This window comes from Amia ocellicauda, chromosome 15 (assembly GCF_036373705.1).
Source record: "Amia ocellicauda isolate fAmiCal2 chromosome 15, fAmiCal2.hap1, whole genome shotgun sequence".
Lineage (NCBI taxonomy): Eukaryota > Metazoa > Chordata > Actinopteri > Amiiformes > Amiidae > Amia > Amia ocellicauda.
In genome coordinates, this window is record NC_089864.1 from 29,383,161 (window position 1) to 29,409,432 (window position 26,272).

The 26,272-nt window shown below is 36.7% G+C and overlaps 2 protein-coding genes across 4 annotated transcripts in view; one reads left to right on the forward strand and one right to left on the reverse strand.

The window, feature by feature from the left end:
• Window positions 1-860: 860 nt before the first annotated feature.
• LOC136771995 (protein mono-ADP-ribosyltransferase TIPARP) lies at window positions 861-12,911 on the forward strand. Its single transcript, XM_066724620.1, has 6 exons — window positions 861-937; window positions 1,989-2,653; window positions 3,593-3,761; window positions 4,678-4,865; window positions 6,111-6,380; window positions 10,579-12,911. Exons 2-6 carry the CDS (start codon window positions 2,034-2,036, stop codon window positions 11,024-11,026), a joined length of 1,695 nt encoding a protein of 564 aa, XP_066580717.1. The 5' UTR covers window positions 861-937; window positions 1,989-2,033; the 3' UTR covers window positions 11,027-12,911.
• A 5,176-nt stretch (window positions 12,912-18,087) lies between these two features.
• tulp3 (TUB like protein 3) overlaps window positions 18,088-26,272 on the reverse strand; it is a 153,697-nt gene continuing 145,512 nt past the window's right edge. For all 3 annotated transcript variants that reach the window (XM_066724630.1, XM_066724629.1, XM_066724631.1), the window contains 3 exons: window positions 25,451-25,549; window positions 24,757-24,928; window positions 18,088-22,465 (listed from right to left, as the gene is read on the reverse strand). In XM_066724630.1, the coding sequence (XP_066580727.1) occupies window positions 22,332-22,465; window positions 24,757-24,928; window positions 25,451-25,549 (405 nt within the window). In that variant the 3' untranslated portion in view covers window positions 18,088-22,331. The remainder of the gene's footprint in view (window positions 22,466-24,756; window positions 24,929-25,450; window positions 25,550-26,272) is intronic.

The window sequence follows — 26,272 nt, forward strand, 5'->3', positions numbered from 1 at the left end:
TTACAACATTTCCTTGCAGCTAGTTTTCAACTTCAAGTGCCAGTAATCTCAGCATCATTCAATTCCCCTCTCAGAATACATTTGTGATAATGACCTCTGACCTTTTCTAGGAGAAATCACATAACATTCAGCAATAGGCTCTATATTCATATAATTGGTTTGTAGGTGGATATAGTATTGGTGCTGCAGATGAGTGTAAATACCAAACAAGTACCAGTTGGTGGTACTTTGGGGCTGGAGGACAGAGGCTTAATGTATACTGTAATAATGTGCAGTTAATTAAGGATCAGATTGCTATAGGAATTGTCCCAACAGCAATCTCAAATGTTTTCTGTCGATTATGTTTTTGTTTTGTTTTTTAAATATTACCATGAACTTCCTGTTAGTTTCTCACCTTTTAAACAGCACCCAGTATCAAGCATGTCCAGCCTTAAATGAATATTACATAACATGGCAGACATTATTTTGTATGGCAAATTGTAAGCTAGGCAAATTCTTATAACATTTTACATTAAATTACTTAGTTAAATTACTAATGTTTATTATAGCACTGTGTATGTGTGTTTGTTTTGTATGTTTTCATTATTCAAAAGTAACCTAAATAGATTAGTAGTATAACATTCAAATGACGGAGAAAAAAATGTATTAAATGTATTTATTGATGTATTTACTTATTGTTTACTCAGGAATTCATTACAAAAAAGGACAATTCTGCTATATTTCATTGTAACGAATAATACAATTTTTGATAGTTATTGTTTAATGTAATATCTGCCTCGCTTACAGTCATTATACCAGTCATATTCCATGTATAATGACCAGCAGAAGTGATACATTTATAGTTAACGCGCATGCGAATTCTTTTGCGCATGCTCCTTGTTTTGGTTACTGTTGCTTTTCTGACTGACGGTTTTTGGTACGCACCTGTACAGCGAAGGTAAAATAATTATTTATAAAGATTCATTAACAACAATTAACTTCAAAGCAGTCTAATTTCTCCCTTCAAGAAACAATACAAATATACAGCAATCTAGGTTTAATTTTTGCGAGTTACTTATACGAACACTGCAGTACGGGTTTGCTTCCTGTTTTAAATACAACACCTTCAAAAGTTGAAAGTAGAGAAAAGTAGTAAGTTATGCTATATATTCAGACATACTGCTGTCGAAATTCAAGATTAACATGTATGACAACTAAGTAAACTATAGATTGATCTTAAAAATAAAATAAAATGAAACTGCAGATAACTAAGGAAGCATGTGTGGTATTTTGGAAAACTCCCAGTTTACACCGTAGAACTTATAGGAATTTCTATACATGCTATAGGAATATAAACAATTTCATTTTTATTACTTGATGCTTTCTGAATTCGTATTGAGAAATTGTTCAATGTGTCCATTCATTGTTTATAAAGCTTTTGAGTCGGGTTTTAAACAGAACAGCAATTAAATATATGCATATACAAAGTAATTTAGACCTTATCGAATACATGCATGTTCTTGTTTACTGCCAATGCAAACGAGGTAAAGTATTGTAGTTTAAAAAAAATGTATTTATGTATTTCATTATTTATTTTTAAATGGATTAAAAGCGAAACTAAAACCTAACCAATGCATTGCCTCTAAATGGCGCTTTGCATTTTATTGTTCAACAGTCTGCTTAATGTTTTAAATCGAATAATAGTAGAGCTCACATTTGTCGATTTATGGTACTTTACACATTCACTTAATTGTCAGTTGTTATATATAAAGACGTCTTAAATCAGAGACTCTAAAGTTCTCTTCACTTCTGAGAATAGCATCGTCTTTAATTATATAAAACCCTGTTATTGAAACACGACATCTTCTTAGGGATAATGTTAGTTAGTGGTGTTTATGATTTTAAACTGTACCTTTATGTGTCAGCCCTGAATCAAGGAATTCCCCAGGTCTGACTGTTCAGGGAGGAAATTATATGCCATACGTTAATACTGATTTTTCTGTAAGCAGGGATGAGATGCATGTCCCTTGAACACCCCACTGAGGACCACTGAGATGGCTGATCTTCTGAACAATTTATGTGATGTTCCCCTAAAGAAAAGGAAATGTGGCTTTCAGACGAAGTTAGCCTCATCAGAGCAATACATGGCATCTTTGCTCAGTACAGCTGAACTGTCTCTTCAAATACCTCAGAATGCCAATACAAGCTTTCCCATTTGGGAATTGCTACGGGCAAGCAAGGTGGAAGTACTATGGAATGTTACACCATATAAAATTGATATCTGCATTGTTCCTTTACACTCCTACACAATGACTCTCCCCCAGCCCCAAGTTCTGTCTAAAGCTGACCAAGACTGCAGTGCTTACCTTGCAGAGGATGAGTTGGATACTGATCTAGCTTCAATCGTTTATCAGCCTGTCCCAAAGGCCATGTGGGTGGAACAGGCTTCTTTTTATACCAAGCCATATGACAATATTAAGATCTGTGACAAATTCCTTCTAGGAAACTGTAGATTTGGCTTTGAGTGCAACCAACATCACACACCTTATCCCTTCCACTGGCAGCTTCGCAGAGAGGACACATATCAGTGGGTCAGTGTCTCGTATTCTGCACAGATCAAGCTGGAGAAGCTGTACTGCAACAAGGAAAAAGAACAGGCTACTTTGAAAGAAATGTAGGTTCAATACTTTTTCCTGACTTTATTAAGTACCTATGGAAGGAATAAATATTAGTGTCTGCAATGCCCAGGATAAATGGTTTATTCCAAGAGGCTCATGGATGAGCCATATTTATACCCACTGCAGGTTTAAAAGTATATTTAGCATTTTGTGCAATTTTGTGAACATTTACTTAAATAATCTTCAGTTCAGTACTTACAGCAGCCATATATTGCTATGTTCTTGGAGAAAATAAAAATAGGAGCGGAGCATATAACATCTAATACGTTTTTAACTCCAGTGACTTTAAATAGATTATTTTTTAGTTCAATGTTTGATACTGTACAATTACAAGATTATGCATTTGGTGTGCAAGGTGAATACTTTAAAATGTATATAATGTGATTAAATGCTTGATTTTATTAGTATTTTCTAAGATTTTACTACAAAAATTTGTCACATTCCACATGGCATGTTCCAGGGTACCACCATAGAGATTATTGCAAAGATATCCACCATTAAACTATTTCTTCCTGTAATTATATTTCAGGCTTTCCATACATTATTTTAGCAACATCTAAAAACAAAACCAATACCACTGTGGGAAAATATGACCAGGTTGATCTTAATATGAAGAAATAGGCCTACTTTATAGTATTTGTTTTAGCCATGGTATGATTTATGTACATCAAACAAATTATATAATCACCTACTGGTAAAGCATAAAGTTCTGATAGTAGTTATTAGTTCACCCAGGTATCCTCAGTTTTCTTGCATTTGTGATTAGTGAGCTTGATGTTGAATTAGTCCAAGCTACATGGAAAAAATAAAGTCTGAAAAAGAATGGGATGGATGGGTCACATTTTCTCTGTATAAATTGCATAAATGCCATCTGTATAATGCAGATATTTTTTAATTCTCATAGTAATACATGGATTATTTGTTTTATTCTTCAGGAACCACACATTCACCCTTGATTTTGAGAGCATGACAGTACAAAATTCAGAAATTTATGATAAAGTTAGAAGACTTTCTAACACAACCAATCCAGAATGGAACCCGTATTTCCCTACAGTGTGGCAGATTTATTGGTGGAATGACTTTGACTGGGAGAAATACAAAAAAGTAGGTAGAAATCCTATCTTTTATGACTTAAGTACAGAATGGCTATTTAGTGTGAGAAATTAGGCCTTCTGTGAATGATTCAGTACAGTATAATCCTGAACAGGTTTAGTTCTTCAAAAAGCAGAGATAATTCATTATAATCAATTATATTGATTTTAAATTAGGAAATTGTGAAATTAAACTACCAGATGATTACAGCAGTTGTATTTTGTTGTATCATGACAAAACCCAGCAGACAAATACTGAGTTTCTGCATATAACAACCATTTAATTTGTGATATTTTCTATACAGTGTCACAATAAAGGACACTTCAAAGAATACCAACCATACAAGTATTTTATTAATTTAGAACACAGATAGCAAGGTGTCATTGCTTTGCTACCTAACATCTAACTATGTAAAATGAATTCAGGTTACCACTAAGACTTATCACTCAATGCCATGCAAGCTAAGACATTAAAGCATACATTTCCATAACATGTATCTTAACAACCACACTGCCCCACAACAGTACAACAATAATAATATTCCTTAATAAATAGTGGGTTATTAGGCCTTAATGAGATTATGCTTTAATGGTTAGTACTGTTCTGGGAAGATGCTGTAATAGTCTGATCAGTGATGGGAACACAGTGCTTTGCTGAATAGTTTATAGGTGCTATAATAATCTATGTTGTAATAGTCTAGATGTGGTGATGTCTTTTCAGTCTTGGTCTCACTGCAATGACGTGTAACCATAGTTTATAACTGTTGAAATACAGTTAATGAAAAAATGAATAAAAAAAAATCCTATATTGATAAATCCTTACCTACAGTAACGTAGTCAAGCAAGGCCCCATCTACTGCCACTTGGTCTTAAATTGTCTTAAGGCTATCATTTTCCCAAATCAATAATATTTTAACAATATTTTCTAGTCTATTTCAGAGATTCTGGAGTCTAAAATGGAAGCTGGAAAAAACAAGTGTACTTTCACCATTGGGGTACAGGAGTATGAGCTGGACTTTAGCAGCTTAACCCAGAAGAACCTCAGAACAGGCTTTGAGCGCAGAATTCGCCGACGACCCACCTTCCGTTCATTACACTTCCTGAAGCCTTATTTGAAGTAAAGTCTAGATACAGTTTTACCAACTGTGCCCGTATTTATAAAGCTTCTGAGACTGAGAAATTGGTCCTAAGTGCCTGAAGTATCTGAGAGTGATGTCAATTTGGTCCTACCTGAAAAAATTCTTTAGAATTAAAAGTACTCCTAATTCGACCAATTTTTAGGAGGCCTTACGAGGTTCCTTAACTAGTTAGAAGTTCAGAAATGGCAGCAATAAGAAGATCGAGTCAGCGCACCTACCAATGAAAGGAAAGAGATGTTGTATATTGAACAGGAATGGAATATTGTTTGTTACTGAACAAGTAACAGAATTGCAGTTTCTTCTGTCACTGTCGGAAATGCACCATTGTCAGCAGAGTAAAGGTGGTGACAATGTTTGGGTGTCTGGCCACAGGGAAAATGCAGCAATTTAGCAGTGATGATTTAGGACCATCACACAGCCTTCAATAAGAACAATTTTCCATCAGACCATAATGGCATTAACAGAACCACAAGATTGTTCGACAGTTTGATTTCCCCAGTACAGCATAGCAAATATCCCAAAACCAAGCTGCATTCATAATCAGTAAGCTAGCCTATAGGGCTTTACATTATACCAATTCTATATCTGTCTATTTTTCTAATACAAATAAAAGTTAAAATATGCCACAAAATGAATGAAAAATTATCCACTCATACAAACCATATACTGTATGCATGGTGAAAAATGGATGTTAATTTTAATTTGTATTTTATTCAATACAAAGTATCTGAAATAGTGAATCTGTGGAATAGTCTTATGTATATTTAATAATTGTTATGAATGTGATGTAAATCTAGCATTTTTATTTAATGTAGCACTTTAACATTCTCGTAATGAGGGGGAAACACGTATTATTTTGAGTCAAATTATAAACAAATAAAAGGCTGAGTTAGCTTAGCATATTCGTATAGTTGTATTGTGTTTTTTTGGGGGGTGGCAAAATGAAGAAAATATGTCACAGTGAGCTTTAGTGTAAATTAGCTAAAAGTTTTTCCTACTATTGGATCCTACTCCTGGCATAGGTGTAAGAGACTTTATATCTAACTCCTACCTCCTTCTTGAGCGAGGAGTAATTTTACTCCTAAACTAATTTTTAGCGTGATTTCTAGGAGTAATTCTGAGATGTTTTATGAATATGGCACTGATCTCACTTCCAAATGACTAGCAAGTCAAACAGGAAAGCTTTACTGAATTCTATTTTGCTGCTCTTTTTCTCCATCTAGGACTGTTATCCTGAATGAATTGCCACTGAAAAGTAACCAACTACAGAGGAACTGCTCTGTTGACCCCTTAGCAGAATTCAGCAGCTGGTATCCCCCAGTGTGGACAATGATGCCTGCACAAGAAGAATTCACAAGAGTGGAAGTGAAACCCTGTGAAGAAGCCTACCAGAAGATCTATGGGCTTTTCCACAAAACTATGTCTGAGACAATGGTAGAGATTGTCAGTATCCAGCAAATCCAGAACATCTTCCAGTGGGACAAATATAGAAGGTGAGAAATTATCTTACATTTACAAAATCCATTGAGTTTTAAGTGCAGTGGTTTTACAAGAATGTGTACAGTAGTTGGTTATTTTGTGTAACTTCATTACTTTGAAGGTACTTTATTGTGTTCACAGAGAACCTGTTTAAGTCCTATAATTTGACAGTTTGTAAATTGAATGTCCTTTACAGGATTACAAGGCTAATAGATGTTAATGGTTATGCCACTATCTCTGTGAAGTTCAGAATATGAACACTAGGCTACACTATGTATTCTTTAGAGGTCATTAAACATGCGCATAGTGCAAACAAAATTGAATTGTGTGAAAGCACTAATTAGACTGAATATACGCACTGTGGAGTGGCGCAAGTGGGTTTGTGAGGCACAAATGCTATATTCCAGTGTCACACAGAGATTTGCAGCATGTTTGAATATCTATTTTTTTGGCCAAGCCGCATTTTTTTTGCAGTAGGGGTAATAAGTATAGAATTGTATAAATAACGTATTAAAGAACCAACTATTTTATTATACATTTTAAAAAGTCAAATCTAAGCAGATTGTTATTTCAATTAAGGATTCAATTAAGTACTTGAGATCTCAGTTGGAACAAAAAACAGCAGGGTAGGATTGGGAACTCCTGTCCTAAGATATACAACAACTTAAAAAAAAAATCAGACACAAAATCAACAGTGCATCGTAGGAATTTAAAATAAGTTTAATAGTATGTTTCATTACTAGTTTAATTTCTAGAAATGTGTGCTGTTTCTTGTGCTGTTGCTGTTTAATATGATTGGTGGTAAAACGGCACACTTAATTATTACATAATCAGTGTCAGTTTAACACTTAACTCACAATTAACATATCCCAAAATACATGATTAGTGACAATATTTAATCTAGTTGAATTAAAATCACGTAATTTTAATACTTATTGACTGACCTCTACTACATATAAATAAAAAAATACATAATACAAATACATATATATTCACCCTGAAAACATCGATAAGGAGAGTCTCGCTGACAAATGTGCCACACTGATTTCATCCATTTTTATTAATATTTTCTTGTGACTTTTCACACAACTCTGCTGGCTATAAATTCTAATATGTAAGTTTGCTTCTACAAAATTAAAACTCATTTGATAATATTTCAGCAATTCTAGAAAAATGTAGAAAGTGTGTTTTTTTCTTGTAGAAATTACGTGGATTCGACATTTTTGAGCACTTTAATTGCTGAAACATTATGATGTTTTCAGGGTGAATATATATGTATTTGTATTATGTATTTTTTTACTTATACAGTGAGGGAAAAAAGTATTTGATCCCCTGCTGATTTTGTACGTTTGCCCACTGACAAAGAAATGATCAGTCTATAATTTTAATGGTAGGTGTATTTTAACAGTGAGAGACAGATTAAAACAACAAAATCCAGAAAAACACATTTCAAAAAAGTTATAAATTGATTTGCATGTTAATGAGGGAAATAAGTATTTGATCTCCTATCAATCAGCAAGATTTCTGGCTCCCAGGTGTCTTTTATACAGGTAACGAGCTGAGATTAGGAGCACTCTCTTAAAGGGAGTGCTCCTAATCTCAGCTCGTTACCTGTATAAAAGACACCTGTCCACAGAAGCAATCAATCAATCAGATTCCAAACTCTCCACCATGGCCAAGACCAAAGAGCTGTCCAAGGATGTCAGGGACAAGATTGTAGACCTACACAAGGCTGGAATGGGCTACAAGACCATCGCCAAGCAGCTTGGTGAGAAGGTGACAACAGTTGGTGAGATTATTCGCAAATGGAAGAAACACAAAATAACTGTCAGTCTCCCTCGGTCTGTCTGGGGCTCCATGCAAGATCTCACCTCGTGGAGTTTCAATGATCATGAGAATGGTGAGGAATCAGCCCAGAACTACACGGGAGGATCTTGTTAATGATCTCAAGGCAGCTGGGACCATAGTCACCAAAAAAACAATTGGTAACACTACGCCGTGAAGGACTGAAATCCTGCAGTGCCCGCAAGGCCCCCCTGCTCAAGAAAGAACATGTACAGGCCCATCTGAAGTTTGCCAATGAACATCTGAATGATTCAGAGGAGAACTGGGTGAAAGTGTTGTGGTCAGATGAGACCAAAATCGAGTTCTTTAGCATCAACTCATCTCGCCGTGTTTGGAGGAGGAGGAATGACCCCAAGAACACCATCCCCACCGTCAAACATGGAGGTGGAAACATTATGCTTTGGGGGTGTTTTTCTGCTAAGGGGACAGGACAACTGCACCACATCAAAGAGACGATGGACGGGGCCATGCACCATCAAATCTTGGGTGAGAACCTCCTTCCCTCAGCCAGGGCATTGAAAATGGGTCGTGGATGGGTATTCCAGCATGACAATAACCCAAAACACACAGCCAAGGCAACAAAGGAGTGGCTCAAGAAGAAGCACATTAAGGTCCTGGAGTGGCCTAGCCAGCCTCCAGACCTTAATCCCATAGAAAATCTGTGGAGGGAGCTGAAGGTTCGAGTTGCCAAACGTCAGCCTCGAAACCTTAATGACTTGGAGAGGATCTACAAAGAGGAATGGGACAAAATCCCTCCTGAGATGTGTGCAAACCTGGTGGCCAACTACAAGAAACGTCTGACCTCTGTGATTGCCAACAAGGGTTTTGCCACCAAGTCGAAGGGGTCAAATACTTATTTCCCTCATTAACATGCAAATCAATTTATAACTTTTTTTAAATGCATTTTTCTGGATTTTTTTGTTGTTATTCTGTCTCTCACTGTTAAAATACACCTACCATTAAAATTATAGACTGATAATTTCTTTGTCAGTGGGCAAACATACAAAATCAGCAGGGGATCAAATACTTTTTTCCCCCACTGTAAGTCATCTTCCAAAGAAAGCCGGGGGCAATATTTTGTTTGAATTGCAGTTAATGCTGAGAAGCCGCTCCATCTTTTGGGTTTTGCTGGAACCTTTGCTGCTGCCCTCATTTCGGCTTGTATTGGACGTTTTTCTCCCTTTCTCACAAAACGATCAATTTCTCACAAGTTCTCTCAAAGCACGCTGCTGAATTTATTGATATACTTATATATAGTTACGTTATATAATACCATATAAAAATACTTTCAGGGTACCCCAGGACACTGTACAAAAACATTACTGTTGCTTTGGAACATGTTTAATATATATATTTACATTTTATACACTTTCTTTTTAACTGTAACTACCTCAAGCCTTCCTTGACACCCGCCTTGGAAGGCACAACACACAGTTTGACTTAGACCAAGCTACAATTGCCAAATCCCATTTGCTGATTTTAACACACTAGATAATTAGCTAACCTGATAATTGATACTGCGGAACTAGGTTGCAGTGTTATAGCATAGATTTTCAGAGGGATAAAAAAATTAAAAAATAACAAAGCTCTTGCAGATCCTATTCAATCTGAAAACTGATCACTGTGATCAATTATAGACAATAATTGAAAATATATTTTACATAAAATATATATGTTTATTAATTTTTAGATTTTTCTAGGGGGCCCCTAATGACGGGGGGCCCTAAGCGGCTGCTTATGTCACTTATGCCTAGAAACGGCTCTGGTTATGTTGTTAGTAAATATGATTTAAGAGTATGTATTTACAGAATCACTTCTTGGATTAAATGTAATCCTATACATTTTATTCTCTGTATATCTGCACATTTATTATTTATTTATTTATATTTAAACTGATCTCCTAACCACTTTTAAAGGGGAACTCCACCGAGAATCTATAATCCTAGGAACAACGGTTCATTCCATGGTATTTGCTTTTAGTTGATATCAACCATTTTGGGGGGATTAAAGATATATCTGTATTATAATTATTGCATTTCCAAAGTGGTAATTAAAAGCTCTGAAATAGTGTTAGGGTAATCAAATATTACTTAATTAAAAATTAAAGGTAGGATATTTTTTATTATTGGTTGTCGTACTTTTGATCATACCTTAATGTTATATAATGTAATATAGTATTCACTGTCTTTCAGTCTATTTTTTTAAATGGAGATTAACACCTCAGGGATCAGGAAAAAACTTTTGTCTTCTAACACATTTTTATTTTATTTTTATTACTGAAAAAATAGGATTTGATATGGTATTTGCAGAAAAATTAGACTATGGATAGACTCAATTCAATGTTCTTTCTTGTTGTGTATTTTCCAGACAAAAGGATTATATGTTGTTCAAGCATTCCGACAGCTTGAACATTGAGCGCCATTTATTCCATGGAACCACAGAAGCCGCAGTGGATGTAATTTGCAAGATGAACTTTGACCCCCGTGTGGCAGGGAAGAATGGGATTTCTTATGGTCGAGGAAGCTACTTTGCAAGGGATGCCAGCTACTCCAATGGTTTTGCACCTGCTGCTCCCAACGGATATCAGTACATGTTCCTCGCTAAAGTGCTTGTAGGCAAAACAAACTTGGGAAAGCGGAAATACTACAGACCTCCTCCTGTTTGTCCAAAAAAAGCTGGAAGCGATTTATATGATGCCTGTGTTAATCAGCGGTTAGATCCATCAATTTTTGTTGTGTTCGATAGCTGTCAGTGCTACCCTTACTACATGATTAAGTACAGGGCTTTGTCTGATGTTGTCAATGTCTTTGAATAACATCAATATGCTGTGTATTCTGGTTCACAGTAGCAGAAGAAGCCTGACAGCGTGATATAGGATGGATCTCTCATTAAGTCATGGACTACCCAGCATATGCTAGGGAGTGCAGAAGTTGAATGATTATGGCTATGATAATCTGGGACATATATTCAGAATGACCTGACAACATTTGTTTATTATTAATTTATTATATATAAGGCTAGTATGTTTAATTTTATAACCTGTATTCCTCTGGACAAATGGGTTTTGTTTTCAGAAACTCATCTACTGTGTTAAGTGATACCTCCCCACACCGAAAAAATCTACACTGCATCTTATAGACTTTTAAATGCTCAATATAGGAACTAAAACCATAGTACTGCAGGTCACCTATTTCTTCTCACTGAGCCTGTTGCTCATACAAATTAGTCTTCACATTTTCAGATAATGTTGCTCTTGTCTACATTATTATAACTGACACCATACACCGCCTTGACTAGCACTTTGAATATTAGCATGTTTGGCTTTATAGCTCGAACCTGATGCGTCTATGATATTGAAAGTCACCTTCACAGAGATTACATATCACTTTGTTTTTGTCTGTTGAACCATACTCATTAATCCACCTTTCTTCTCCATTAAACTACGGGTGCAAAGAATGCTCAAAATAGAGAATTGCGATTAATTGTGTTAAAAAATATGAATGTGTTATTCAGTTTAAATTAATTGTTTTTATTTAAGAGGTTTTCAGTGCTATTGTGTTCTGTAAGTGCCTATTAGCTAGCTGTAGGATGATTCATGCAGTCTCTGCTTTGGTGGCGGAAGTATATGGATAGTGATACAAGAACTATATCCTCATGCATAGCTGAATAAAATAATGGGGAGTTACCTGTGTGTCTAGTGGCTGTGTCACCACTTCCAGCAGCAACTTGATTTTGCTTTGACCCTGTACTGACCAGGCATTAGTCTTAGTGTTTGAGATCTGATTAAATCAGGCTTTTAGGTGGTGTAACAGTAATGTAAAAGTTACCATCCTGTTACTGGCAGATCATCAACTGCACTCAAACTAAATACTTTCTAATTGTCTCTTATAAGTATGTTATCTGTTCTGTTATGTTTTTTGGAAGAAAGGAATATCACATCATAGGCACTGTTTTTATTTTATTTTATGTTCTCTATTCCTGCACTTTGATTTTGCTGCACTGTATAATTTCTGTCCTAGGACCCTGTGTTTTATGTGACAAAATGTATTAGGCTTCACTTCATTCCTCCCAGCACAGTGCAGTCATGTAGAATTAAACCACTCATTGATTAATCGCCCATAGTATCATCAATTAGTCATTACATTAATGAACTTTAATTAATTAATGAACACAACAAAAAAAGTGTGACAATCCCCCCCAGGAGAATTCCTGAGAAAAAATAAAAATAAAAGGAACACATCATTTCTCATCAAAAGTCTAACATAAAACTGCACAGATTCCTTCAGTGCTATATTATAATACATATGTATTGCAAAGATAACAATTTTAAGTTGTTCACAAGCAGCACGTTAAATTTCACTTACAGTTCTACTGAAAGAAACTGTCCCTTACATTATGTTAAGCTGTAATTTCAGCATCATCAGTTTGTTAACCCTGCCTTCTTTCATAGATTGATGTTGGATTTCAGCATGTACAGAACTGGTACAACTGACAAATATATTTTGCCTGTCATCTTAAATCGGGAAATAATTCTTAATCTTTAATCCAAAATGTATTCAAAGTCTTTCTGCTGCCATTTGCTTTTGCATGTGATAGGTATTTGTCCATTTCTGATTTATAGTCAGCATCTAATCCTGGAATAGGAAATAATGTGAGGGCTTCCAGATACAAACTATTATTATTAAATGTATTATATGTTTGGTGGACTCTCACATCATGTCTTTCAAACCACTGAATCAGATCCAAAAGGATCTTGTCATGCTTCGGAATTGGGGAGAATTGAGATTTCTGGATTTCCGTTAACTCATTTTTTTTTGCTGAAATGTGCAGTTTCTTTTGTTATGCCTGCATAAAAAGTATTAAACATAAATAACCAGTTATAAAAATGGCATAAAGCAAAAATATAACATCTTATGCACTGTGAAAGCACTTTGAAATGGCTGTCTGTCTATTACAGCTGCATACACCCATAACCAGCCAGCCATAACATTATGACCACTGACAGGTGAAGTGAATAACACTGATAATCTTGTTATCATGGCACCTGTCAGTGGGTGGGATATATTAGGCAGCAAGTGAACATTTTGTCCTCAAAGTTGATGTGTTGGAAGCAGGTAAAATGGGCAAACGTAAGGATCTGAGCGACTTTGACAAGGGCCAAATTGTGATGGCTAGACGACTGGGTCAGAGCATCTCCAAAACTGCAGCTCTTGTGGGGTGTTCCCGGTCTGGTCAGTACCTATCAAAAGTCGTCCAAGGAAGGAAAAGCGGTGAACCAGCGACAGGGTCATGGGCGGCCAAGGCTCATTGATGCACGTGGGGAGGGAAGGCTGTCTCGTGTGGTCTGATCCAACAGATGAGCTACTGTAGCTCAAATTGCTGAAAAAGTTAATGCTGGTTCTGATAGAAAGGTGTTAGACCACACAGTGCATCGCAGTTTGTTGCGTATGGGGCTGCGTAGCCGCAGACCAGTCAGGGTGCCCATGCTGACCCCTGTCCACTGCCGAAAGTGCATACAATGGGCACGTGAGCATCAGAACTGGACCACGGAGCAATGGAAGAAGGTGGCCTGGTCTGATGAATCGCATTTTCTTTTACATCACGTGGATGGCCGGGTGCCTGTGTGTCGCTTACCTGGAGGACACATGGCACCATGAAGCACTATGGGAAGAAGGCAAGCCGGCGGAGGCAGTGTGATGCTGGGAAACCTTGGGTCCTGCCATTCATGTGGATGTTACTTTGACACGTACCACCTACCTAAGCATTGTTGCAGACCATGTACACCCTTTCATGGACATGGTATTGCCTGATGGCATTGGCCTCTTTCAGCAGGATATTGTGCCCTGCCAAAAAGCAAAAATGCTTCAGGAATTTGAGGAACACAACAACGAGTTCAAGGTGTTGACTTGGCCTCCAAATTCCCCAGATCTCCATCCAGCATCTGTGGGATGTGCTGGACAAACAAGTCTGATCCATGGAGGCCCCACCTCACAACTTACAGGACTTAAAGGATCTGCTGCTAACGTCTTGGTGCCAGATACCACAGCACACCTTCAGAGGTCTAGTGGAGTCCATGCCTCAACGGGTCATGGCTGTTTTGGCAGCAAAAGGGTGACCTACACAATATTAGGCAGGTGGTCATAATGTTAAAAATCATTTGCCAGGGTTGCCAGATGGGGGACTTTATGAATGAAAGTATTTTTCAAATGGAAGGATTCAGCACCCACCCCACAAATCGATTATGGTACAGCATGGGGTAAAATAGCTGAAAACAGTTGCATATGGGGGATATTGTTTTAACCAATAGGGGAATTTAGAGAGAAGTGTCTGGCAACCCTGGCATTTGCCACAGACTTACATCAACAGGGCTGTTTGTGTTACATTAGCAACCTGGCATTGTCTTTATTCTGTGTGCCAGTGGGCAGCGCTGACTGAAGGGTGAGGGGCATCTTCAGTCCTGAAGATACTGAATTTTAGTGCCAACAGCAGTGGAAAAATGCTAACACCAGCCAGCCTGTCACCAGTCCTACACCTAATACAAAATAATTAGCATACATGATCAAACAGGTTACTGATCAAGGTAGTGAGCTAAAGACTTGGGTTTGTAATGTGATCAAGATTGAAATTCCAAAGGAAAGGTAGAGCCGATTAGAGGACAGGCAGAGGAGAGTTATATCACCTGTGATTCTTGAATTGTGTATATTTTGTGACATCTGTTAATAAAATTAATAATTATAAAAATATATTAATATGTGATTGATGCTAATATATGAAATGCATGTGTTTCAGCATTCAACATGATTATAATTCTTTCACAATTAAAGATTTGATTTGATTAAAGCCCAGATTGTAGGCTATATTATATTCAGTCTAGCCTACCACATAAACTGCGGTTAAATAACTGGCAGTTAAATAACTTGAAGTGTTTACAGCTGAAACACCATATATGTATTTAATTCAAATATTTAGTAACACAAGATGGAAATGCCTCTTAATGGCAGTGCTAGTGTTAAAATAATTAAGTGACTGCAAATTGTTTTTTTAAAGTGTTATAAACTTGACTTAAAATCGCAAATTGAACTGGAGCATTTGAAATACACTTTAGATTACATTTTATATTTAAAAGAACTATGTGTAAATTACATTTTCAGTTATGTTGTGTGTGGAGGTTCTGTGCAAAAAAATCAATCAAATACATTTTTATTTGTATAGCACCCTTTGCAGGGTAGCAACAGAGCGCTTTATAGAGTGGTAAACATACAACAAATGTACAGAAAAATAAAACAATAAATAAAAATAGACCTTTAACAGTTTAAATGAAAAAAAAAGTAAAATAATAAATAAACCATTAGGCATGGAGGAGAGAGAATCAAAAACTAGTATGGATGGCATGTAGGAGAAAATACATCTCTGGGGGTCCACGGCTTAAGACCTAAGCCCAATGGTTGCCTTTCCTCCAGGCAGTATAGTTGTTACAGCAGCAAGGAGATCAGAATGTTCTTAAACAGTGCCGCTGGCTGTGGTCTTCCCTCTGGTGGGGGCCTCTCGCCTGCCCTCGCGAGTGGTATGGTTGGGTGGCAATGGCTCATCACTGTTAGTCAACTGTGGTGTAGTGCCTAAAAAAACATGCATGGGTTGTGCCGCTTCGGGCTTCCATGGTGGGTGACAAGGTGCCTCATCGGACCCTGAGGGGGCTATTGCTGGAAGACAAAAATAAAATTGTGCTCAGATACTGGTCATGCAATGCAGGACATCTCCAAATACAATTGTGTATTGCATGTCCATGGCACACCTGCAGCACTATTGGCTAGAAAAACAGACACTAAAAAGTTCAACCATGATTTAAATGTTAGCCTAATACCCAATCACATCATCAAAGCTCTGGAGCCCAAAAAGCATCCTCCAGCATTTCATAACAATACTAAATACTAAAAACTAAAATAGCCTATAATTATATTAATCTTATTTTTATAATCTGAAAAAAATGCCCAAAGTTATTTTCCTGTTTAATTGGCTATGAGGAGTCAAATTTAGAATTACTAAATTTTTCTTGATGTTTCTTATAATGCATCAATTTATTCAATTATCACTGTTTTTATTTTTCGAATTAGTCAAAGCGTAATGTGTTGATTCTTAATTGTGATATCGACTGATATAACTGGAGAGGCTGCATGGACATCTAGGGCATAGCAGTTGAATTACACTCGCATAAAACACCCCTAGTCATACCCATATACCATATAAAAAAATGTTAATCCATTAACCACAATATATAGCTTCTATGGTGTTCTTACAGTTAATTTCTGAATGTGAATCAAATTGGATAAATGGGATACTAACTTAATATTTTGTGTGAAGGTTATTTTCTGTCTACAAATTAAATTAATTCACTTGCTATTGTGGCAACTTCAGCTTGTTAGTACTATTTATTTATTTATTTATTTATTCATTATTTGTTTATATATATGCATTAGTTGTATTTTAAATAATACAAATAAATGTAAATCTTCCCAAATTAGGGTTGTACATAATCTCAAAATTGTAAGTGAAGCTGGGGAACAGAATGCTTTGCTGTCTTCTCAACATGAAGCATGATCTCTGCAATTAAAGTGGCAGGTTTTTGAAACAAGTGAGAACAGATTTTGCTAAATCTATTGTCCTTGCATGCCATTTTCTTCACAATGTTATTCCTTCCTACCTCAAGTCTCTTGCCCAATTTTTCATTTCCCCCAGATCATTTAATCATGCTTTACATCAGGCATGACTGCTTGAGTGCCCAAGCTCTCTCATTCTAATTGCTTGTGCCAGTGGTGGAATGAGATGCCTATGAGTATTAGGATTGCTCAGTGTTGAACAAGAGGTGCTTTTTGGCACCTCTATAATATGCATCTGTAGATTGCATATATAGTGTTATTGTCACGGCTTCACCTGATCCTACCTCAGTTTACCACCAGAGGTCCCTCTCTCCCAAATACTAAATCCTGTCTCTCACATTCCCTAGCACCAGGATCAATCAGTCACTTAACATGCCTTTCACCCATGTGCACTTGTTCCATCTTTCTCCTCTTCCCATTGGTCCAGCACTCATTTATCTGCTCCCTGCCATGCAGTATATATTCCCCTCTGTGCCTCCGGCACTTCCTGAAGTCTTGCATTCTCTTTAGAAGCATTTATTCTATCTTTGTAGCTTAGCTGTGTTTTGATCTTTGCCTTCTCGTTCTCAACAACCTCTCTAGTATCTCCTTGTCTAGCCTGTTTGCTCAATTGATTGACACTTGGACTGTTCCTGTTTTTGCCTTTTGGATTTCCCCTTATTGGATTGTTTGCCTTTCTCCCATCTTATTAGTGAGCCTGCAATTGGATCCACCATCCTTGTCCCTGAGGTCATTACATTATTATTACCCTTCTTAGGTTGACCAGTTTGTTAGTGGTTGTAAAACCATGTAAGTTGCTTTGGATAAAGGTATCTGCTAAATATGATTATTTTTCTTAGCAGGCACCCTTATACAGGGTCACTTTGTTATATCACACTTCTTTTTTTTTTAACATGGATTTTTAACTGGAGCAATCTGGGACTGAACCATCAACCCTCCTCTCCAGAGTCTAAAACCCTAACCACTACTCCACTTGCTAATAATAAAAATGTTGTTCACATTCCCATTTTGAAATATTATGTTTTATGTTGTATCTGCAATAGCTTTGATCATTAGGGTTTGGTTCTTGATAGTCCTTTACTGTGAGAGACAGCTGCTATCCTCTTAACACATATTTTATAGAAAATCTCTCTCTCTATATATATATATATATATATATATAATATAGAATGTCTCTGCAAGTATTGTCATAATTGCTCTCAGACTAAAAAATAGACTACGGTCTCAGAGTGCTCACAGTTTATCTGAAACACAAGAAATCAAAGATACACCACAGACAACATTATAATTTATTGACGGAAAAATTAACAAACAGTAAAATAAAAACTATGCATCAATAGGACAGCAATTTGTAAGAAAATACATTATTCCAAATACATCTTTTGGGGTCTGTTAACAGAATATTTTCAATAATGTAAAAAAAAAAAAGTTATTTTTAATCTTGAATTGAATCAAAACATAATTATTTATCTTTAGTGTGTGCTTTTCCTGATAAGTTTTACATGTATAGCAAGTCCAACAAATGTAATATGTAATGTTACATTGCTGTCTTTAGGTATATACACAAGCTGCTGCTTAATTTGCTGAAGTAGGGATTTCATAAGACAAACTTCTAATATGGAGGCCAAATATATTTCTATTGGTGTTTGTATATCACAGTTAATTTAAACAATACAAGCAGAAACAAAGGCTCAAACATCACACAAGTCACAACAAATGTTCTATACAGTGGTATAAAGCAAAAGACAACCCCCTGTGGCATTTGCATTTTCTAAAGCACAATCCTTTTGTCGCCTAATTGGTTCGAATCACTCATATTACTGAGATGTAATTTTAAACTGTAGTGTATATCAGAATTATGATATTAATGCTCAGACTCCTTCTTGATCTGGTTCAGGTTACACTTCTGATTACAGAAAGACAGACAACATAACGATCTAACCTGCCTTTTCATATAAAGCACCTAAAAGATGAAGCAATTCTAATCCAGTTTTAGAATGTAGTGCATTCTGCCGACGTTGCTGATTCAAGGACCCCAATGCTCGTACCTTGTGTGCAATGTCTTATGTGGCTCCACTTGCTTGTATTTTTTACTACCACTAGGGAACCCTGAACCTGATACATTGTAATGCTGTAATCATGCTGGACAGGGATCTTATCAGTTAGTGTATTTAGTACATTGTACTGGCATTAGTTCATGTATACTATTAAAAACAGGAAATTATGTTGGGAACTGGACTTTAAAGACAATTACTGATTTACTAAACTTAAGAATGAACCAAATACTAATAGGAGCATGCCTGTTTCGTGGTGAAGCCATTACAGCTATTAACATCCAGCACCTGTAGAGCTATATGCCAAACTAGGGAGAAGATTCAGACTAGTTATCTTTAATTTGCAGTGGACCCCAAAAATATTAAAAATACCACTGTACACTGTGCAACAGCTAAGGCAGTTAGTCAAAAACGTCATCATTATCTTGGCTTATTGACCATTATAAATATGTATATCTTCTAATGTCATAGTATTCTTTTGTAACACCATTAACAGCTTCGAATAACCTTTTTAGATATTTTTACTTCAATAGATGTACTTTTCCATCAGATCTTTAGTCTTACTATTAGCTGACCCCCAGTGATATCAGAATGTCATTCCACATTAGCTCCCAGTCTTCCCCTAAGTCACAAAATCCTTTCTGATATGCATCTCCCCCTCAACTTAAATTTGCCAGTAAAACTGAAAAGCTGAAAAGCCAGCAGAAGAGAAAAACTAGTTCTCAGGGAGGTGCAGATTTAGGAAACTTCAAAAATTCAAAGTTGATATTAACTATTAATCACTTATAAAAGAGGAAACTTCACATTAAAATTCTGTTACCCCTTGCCCCCGGCCTCCAGATAACGGATTTTACTTGACCAGCAAAGACTCACTGCATTGCAGTGACATCATGTTTTAGTTTCATGATTCTCTCATGTCTGCTTCAGTGATTTAGGGCCGGATTAAATCAAAACTTTGACCCACCCACTAATAGAAAACTACACAACTGTACTCAGTTGCGGCTTCATTTTCAGTAAGATGACACTTTCTTCTAATCATAAATGTAACCGCTATGATGCACAGGTTTGAAGTTTGCTATTAGCAGATGGGTCAAAGTTTTGATTTAATCCAGCCCTTAGTATATTAACAAAGTATTCTATCAAAACAGGTGTAGGGCTGTGCAAGTTTATTTTTTCCTCCCTGTAATGTGATGGACCCAAGTTACACTAATATAAACATGTCTACAAAAGTGTTTCAAAGTGTCAAACTAGAACTGATAAATACTGGATAGAAAAGAACCACACAAAACTGACTACAAGGTTATGTACACCTTCAAAACACTGAACTGTACGATAGGGTCTTACATTACAAGAAGAATATAGCTAAGCTCTATCTTGCCTGCTGTTTCACTCATTTAAAAGAGAGATATTGATATTGAAATGATCAGGAATTTGGTATACAAAAACTCCTTTGGTCAGTCTGAAATGCACATGGGTTGGAAAATAAAAACAAAGGATCAAATGTTTGTACCCATAATAGAGGAATTCCATCACAACAACAACAAAAATTAAACAGCCTCTGTTCATCTTTCATTATTGGAAACAAGATCACATTTTTTGTTTGTTTCCATGCCTTGCCCCTCTGCATGCATTTAATTAATGCATTCTTTATATCTATATATGTAAAACATATAACATTGGTATATATATATATATATATATATATATATATATATACCCATCAGCCATAACATTATGACCACTGACAGGTGAAGTGAATAACACTGATAATCTCGTTTACATGGCACCTGTCAGTGGGTGGGATATATTAGGCAGCAAGTGAACATTTTGTCCTCAAAGTTGATGTGTTAGAAGCAGGAAAAATGGGCAAGCGCAAGGATCTGAGCGACTTTGACAAGGGACAAATTATGATGGCTAGACGACTGGGTCAGAGCATCTCCAAAACTGCAGCTCTTGTGGGGTGTTCCCGGTCTGCAGTGGCCAGTACCTATCAAAAGTGGTCCAAGGAAGGAAAAGCGGTGAACCGGCAACAGGGTCATGGGTGGCCAAGGCTCATTGATGCACGTGGGGAGTAAAGGCTGGCCCGTGTGGTCCAATCCAACAGACGAGCTACTGTAGCTCAAATGAAAAAGTGAATGCTGGTTCTGATAGAATGGTGTCAGAACACACAGTGCATCGCAGTTTGTTGCGTATGGGGCTGCGTAGCCACAGACCAGTCAGGGTGCTCATGCTGACTCCTGTCCACTGCCGAAAGCGCCTACAATGGGCACATGAGCATCAGAACTGGACCACGGAGCAATGGAAGAAGGTGGCCTGGTCTGATGAATCACGAGTTCAAGGTGTTGACTTGGCCTCCAAATTCCCCAGATCTCAATCTAATCGAGCATCTGTGGGATGTGCTGGACAAACAAGTCCGATCCATTTAGGCCCCACCTCGCAACTTACAGGACCTAAAGGATCTGCTGCTAACATCTTGGTGCCAGATACCACAGCACACCTTCAGAGGTCTAGTGGAGTCCATGCCTCAACGGGTCAGGGCTGTTTTGGTGGTAATAAAAGGGGGACCTACACAATATTAGGCAGGTGGTCATAATGTTATGGCTGATCGGTGTATAGCTGCTTTCACACTAGACAGTTTGGAAATCAAGCGTCTCAGTGCTGCGTGAAAATTAAATTGCTAAACAAATATTATTAAAAGATTACAATCGTAATCAATTGGGCGGTGAACAAAACAACCTGTAATTTTTCTCCCTGACACTGTGTTTGACCTGGGTTGATAATATGTGGTGTGAAACAGTCATGTTGAACCCCGGGGTGAATCATAACCTGTATATTGTAGTGCAAGGCAAATGTGAATGCAAGCAGGGCTGAAATCAGGGGTCAGTCCTGGGTCGACTCAAACCGGGATTAGATGGTGTACTGTGATCAGATGGGATAAGATGGTGCAGTGTGAGAACAGCTCTATATATAAAGAGAGAGAGTGTAAAAGAACATTTTGTTTTCCTTAGTGTCAAGACACTGAAGATCATGAATCATGTTTGTTTCCGTTTGCTAAAGAAATTCCCTTTTCTGTACTAACTCAAAGATATGAGGGACAGGCACAGTACATAAGGGCTGTTAAAATGCTGTCATTCTCTTTAGTTGAAGTTGGGTAGTAATGTTTAATGATTGCATCAGCTTTTTAAAACAAAGAAAAACAGAATCATGAAAATCATTAATAATATGAAGGTGCCACAACTGATTTTTTTGTCTTTGCTCACAGGATTCAAATGTATTTATCTCAGCATATTTTATTAGATACCACAAAGTCAAACTTATTGTGACAAAGCACACCGCAGCAGAATAAATAAAATCCACTTTTTCCAGTCTGAGACAGGGTAGTGTCTGTGTGTCCTCTGGATGCTTCACTCCCTTACTCACAGGCCAGTTTGCCATCAAAACTTGACAGCCCAATGGCAAAAGCCTGCAGAGCACACATAGGGTAGTTGTAATCCAGAGTAAAAACATCTTCTGCTACTCGTCCAAACTGCATCACTATGTAGTCCGCTGTAATGGGGAGAAAAAGAAAAAGTGTTGGATTCCCTAGATCAAGTGAAGCTTTGTATACAAGATTGGAGATGCACGTGTATAGTTTAAACAAAACTGAAAACAAAATAAAAAGTCTGGTAGACCTCTAGGTGGTACTATTTCTTATAGTAAAAAAACTATATTTGGCATATCTGCCTTGGGAAAATATGTAATACAGTACATTACCTGTAAAGTTGTAATATTATCCTTTATTATTATTAATAATAAATTAACTAATACAAATGTTAATGTTAATTAGTATGCATTTTTGATATCAAGAATACAATTGTTGATATCAAGAATACAATTGATATTATCAAGAATTAACTGTCAATTGTTGATATCAACAATTGTATTTTTGATATCAGAAATTAAATGTTTTATATCAAAAATACATAATAATTAGCATCCGGTGATGTGAAATGTAGTTATTTTCAGATCATCGTAGAAATAAATTGTACGTTTGTCAAAACTTCAAAATATACTAGAGAAACTAGAGACCGCGAGCTTTCAAACAATGTCTTACTCGCGTATGTAGGGTCTTCCTGAAGCTACAGGCTTGTGAAATCGGCCATTTCTAATAGTGTACAGGACTAATTTGCATATGCTCGAGTTTTTGTTTTTACAGTCAGCCGATTAAGGCTGATTTATACTTCTGCGTCTGCGTCTCTACATAAATGCCGGGCGTCGTACACAGACTGTCGCATAGCTGTCTGCCAACATACTTGCACGTAAGAGTGACGCGTCCATAGGGAGCAGCGTCGTATTAGCACATTGCAATCTTCAGAAAACCAAACCCGATTTCTACGGTGCACCTACGATTGTATGGATGTAAATTAGCACATACTGTTAATTACATGTTACAGAGACTACACGCACACACACAAATACAAATTGCATCCTGTATGTGCAGATCTCTATTGTCATGCTATAGTTGGCTAGAGACTTAACACTAAAATATACATACATCTCTGCGTATGTGAATTTCTCCTTTCTTATATGTTACTAAATATCTGAATTAAATACATACGCGTTTCAGCTGTTAAACTCTGATAGGCTATAGCCTGCTGAATATAATAAATATAGCCCGACAATATGGGCTTTGTAATCAAATTAGTAATTGTTGAAATATTTATAATCATGTTGATTGGTGAAACGCGATTTTCTACACGTCATATATTTATTGTATTAGATTTGCACCTGATAAAGCTCTCGTCTGATGGGCTCAGCAAGTTTCTAACTTTCCTTATGAATTAAATCTTGGTTATGTTTCAAATTTACTTTTGTTACAAAAATTAAATTGCTGCTATCAAGAATTGCATTTTTGATTAACAAAATAAGAACCGAATGTTAATAGTATGCATTTTTGATATCAAAACTACAATTTCTTATATCAAAAATACAATTCTTGATAGCAGCAATTTAATTTTTGATATCAGCAATTATGGATTAAATGTCACAACGGCTTGCCATAAGCCAACATAGGAGAAAGGCATGTCAAAAGCTACAACTTGCCCTAACACACTTTCCAAATGTAACAGTAATGCTTTAGTACTAAAATATATAGTATTAAACAGCCATCTATCCAATTCATCACATTAAATCTTGATATTTCTTCAAATAAGTGCAGGGATCCCCAAACTTTCAGCTTCACTCTTCAGTCTTACTCTTATGGAAGGCCACAGTAGGTCAATTATAGAAAATGATACATACATTCTGTACACAACTCTCACAAAACTCTCTTTCACATAGGAGAAAAAATCATGTCACCAGAAACTGATTGCAATACCTGCTGCTCGACCTTTTGTAGTTTCAAAATGCAAAGCTAAGAAACCCACGGATGTCCCACAGAGACACTGCTTGGCTTATCATAGGAAGTACAGCATATATGACCAGCGCAGACACTACCCATTCACTGGGGGATTTTACTGGCTTATATTATGTTATGTTATGTTATGTTATGTTATGGTATGTTATGAGGGGGCCACACATAATTGTAATGCCACTGGACTCAGTTAGCCATATAAATGTTTCAGCGTAAATTCCAATTTCAGAACTGAATTGGAATTGAACCATACTCTGCCTTGTAAAGAACCCTACAATCTCTTAGCATTTCAATAAGAATTCCTGTTGACTGAAGGTTATTTTATCACACCAACAAACAGGAACTATAAAAGACAAAATTAACCAGTTGTTGGGTACCCAAGATGAGAAATATAAGCCTATTTTACTGGTACTGAAATATATATATTTATAAAAGAAGCACTCACGGTCATTATCATGGACAATCTGGAAGTTCTTCACTGAGGCCTGCGTGACCCTGCCGTGGAAATTGAGCACATATGACTGTGTGTCGTCATTCCACACAGGTGCCTTGTTGTGCAGCTCGATAAGATTATCTAAGGAGTGGTTCTGCCACTTTGTCAACAAGCTCTCCTGCTCCTGAAAAAGGAAACAACATCAGTCAGGAAAGTTTTCTTAAAGCTTCTTAAAATTCTGCACTGAAATACATTTTCTGAAGTCTGAAAGTAGACAGTTTGAAAAGGTGACTTCAAAGAATGAATGTGTCAAAATATAAATAAACTGACACTATGTGCATGCTAATTTACAAACACATTCAAATCCTTAATCTGATGAGCACTGCTTCACATTTGTACTTTCTTTAAATTAGGATTGAACATTATTTTAATGATAAAAATACAGTAACAGAAATAACTTACTACCAAATGTAACTTTGTAACTTTTAGAAATTGAAAGACTTTCATGAGCTGCTTCAAAAGTAAATTGCTGTTTCTGTGACTGTGACTTGTTTTACAACTGTGAATCAGATTCACCCATTTTATTGCTGCAGACAAATCGTTTGGAGATTTTCTCCCATATGTACACATGCAAATCTGTGGAAAACATGGAGACCTGGCCTCCCTCTACTACACTTTTCCATAACATTGATTTAATGCTTCTCACGTTTTGTGGTCGAACTGGCACCCTCTCAAAGTTCATGTTCATCCCTGGAATTATTACGGTCATCTTCCGGGGACCTTTGAAACCCAGAACATTGGTCTCCTGCAAAGAACACAAACAGGAATTGTATATTTAGAAGCTCTTTCCCAATCTTATAGCTGTACATTTATTTTTATGTTTTTGCAAAACACAGTTTTGGAATGCCAAGAAAGTGTAAAAACATTTGTACATCTTGTGCATCTGGCTGTACCCTGATGAGTGATTGCTTTTTCAGCATGTATATATTTATTCACTTTATTTCATATGAATCTATCTTTAAAAAAAGAATACATCAATTGTCAATAAATTAAATGCACTACAGTTGCTTTTTATTTTATGGCTAACTCTTGTATCTTTTAGTCTATGATTAAGACTGAAACCATGCCTCTTTGAATTCAATGTTTGGAAAACTTGACATTGCGCTTTTAATTAAATTCTGTGTTAAAGTGTACCTTCTCTTCTGATCTTTATTTACTTCCAAACTTGTGCTGTTTAAATGAATATCACATAACAAGCAGGGCTAACCCTCCCGTGTATTACCTGGGAGGTACTGGAATAGGCCTGCAATATTTGGGTTTGCAAATTTTAACCTGTAGTAATAACGTTCAATGTGCCAAAGCATTTCATGTTTCAGAAAGAAGGTGCGAATTGGGGTGGGGGCCAGCCCACCAAACTGTTTGACGGACCAATGGCCCATCGGCCGACCGGGCATTTGCCCAGTATGCCAGTGAGCCAATCCAGGCCTGGTCTGAATCATGTGAAACATGGATAACAACATGGATTTCA

Bases quoted from the DNA above. Each gene is read 5' to 3' on its own strand.
- LOC136771995 (XM_066724620.1), top strand. From the start codon at position 2,034: ATGGCTGATCTTCTGAACAATTTATGTGATGTTCCCCTAAAGAAAAGG. The intron at 3,762-4,677 runs GTAGGTAGAAAT...AATATTTTCTAG, and splicing joins ACTGGGAGAAATACAAAAAA to TCTATTTCAGAGATTCTGGA. The intron at 4,866-6,110 runs GTAAAGTCTAGA...TTCTCCATCTAG, and splicing joins TTCCTGAAGCCTTATTTGAA to GACTGTTATCCTGAATGAAT.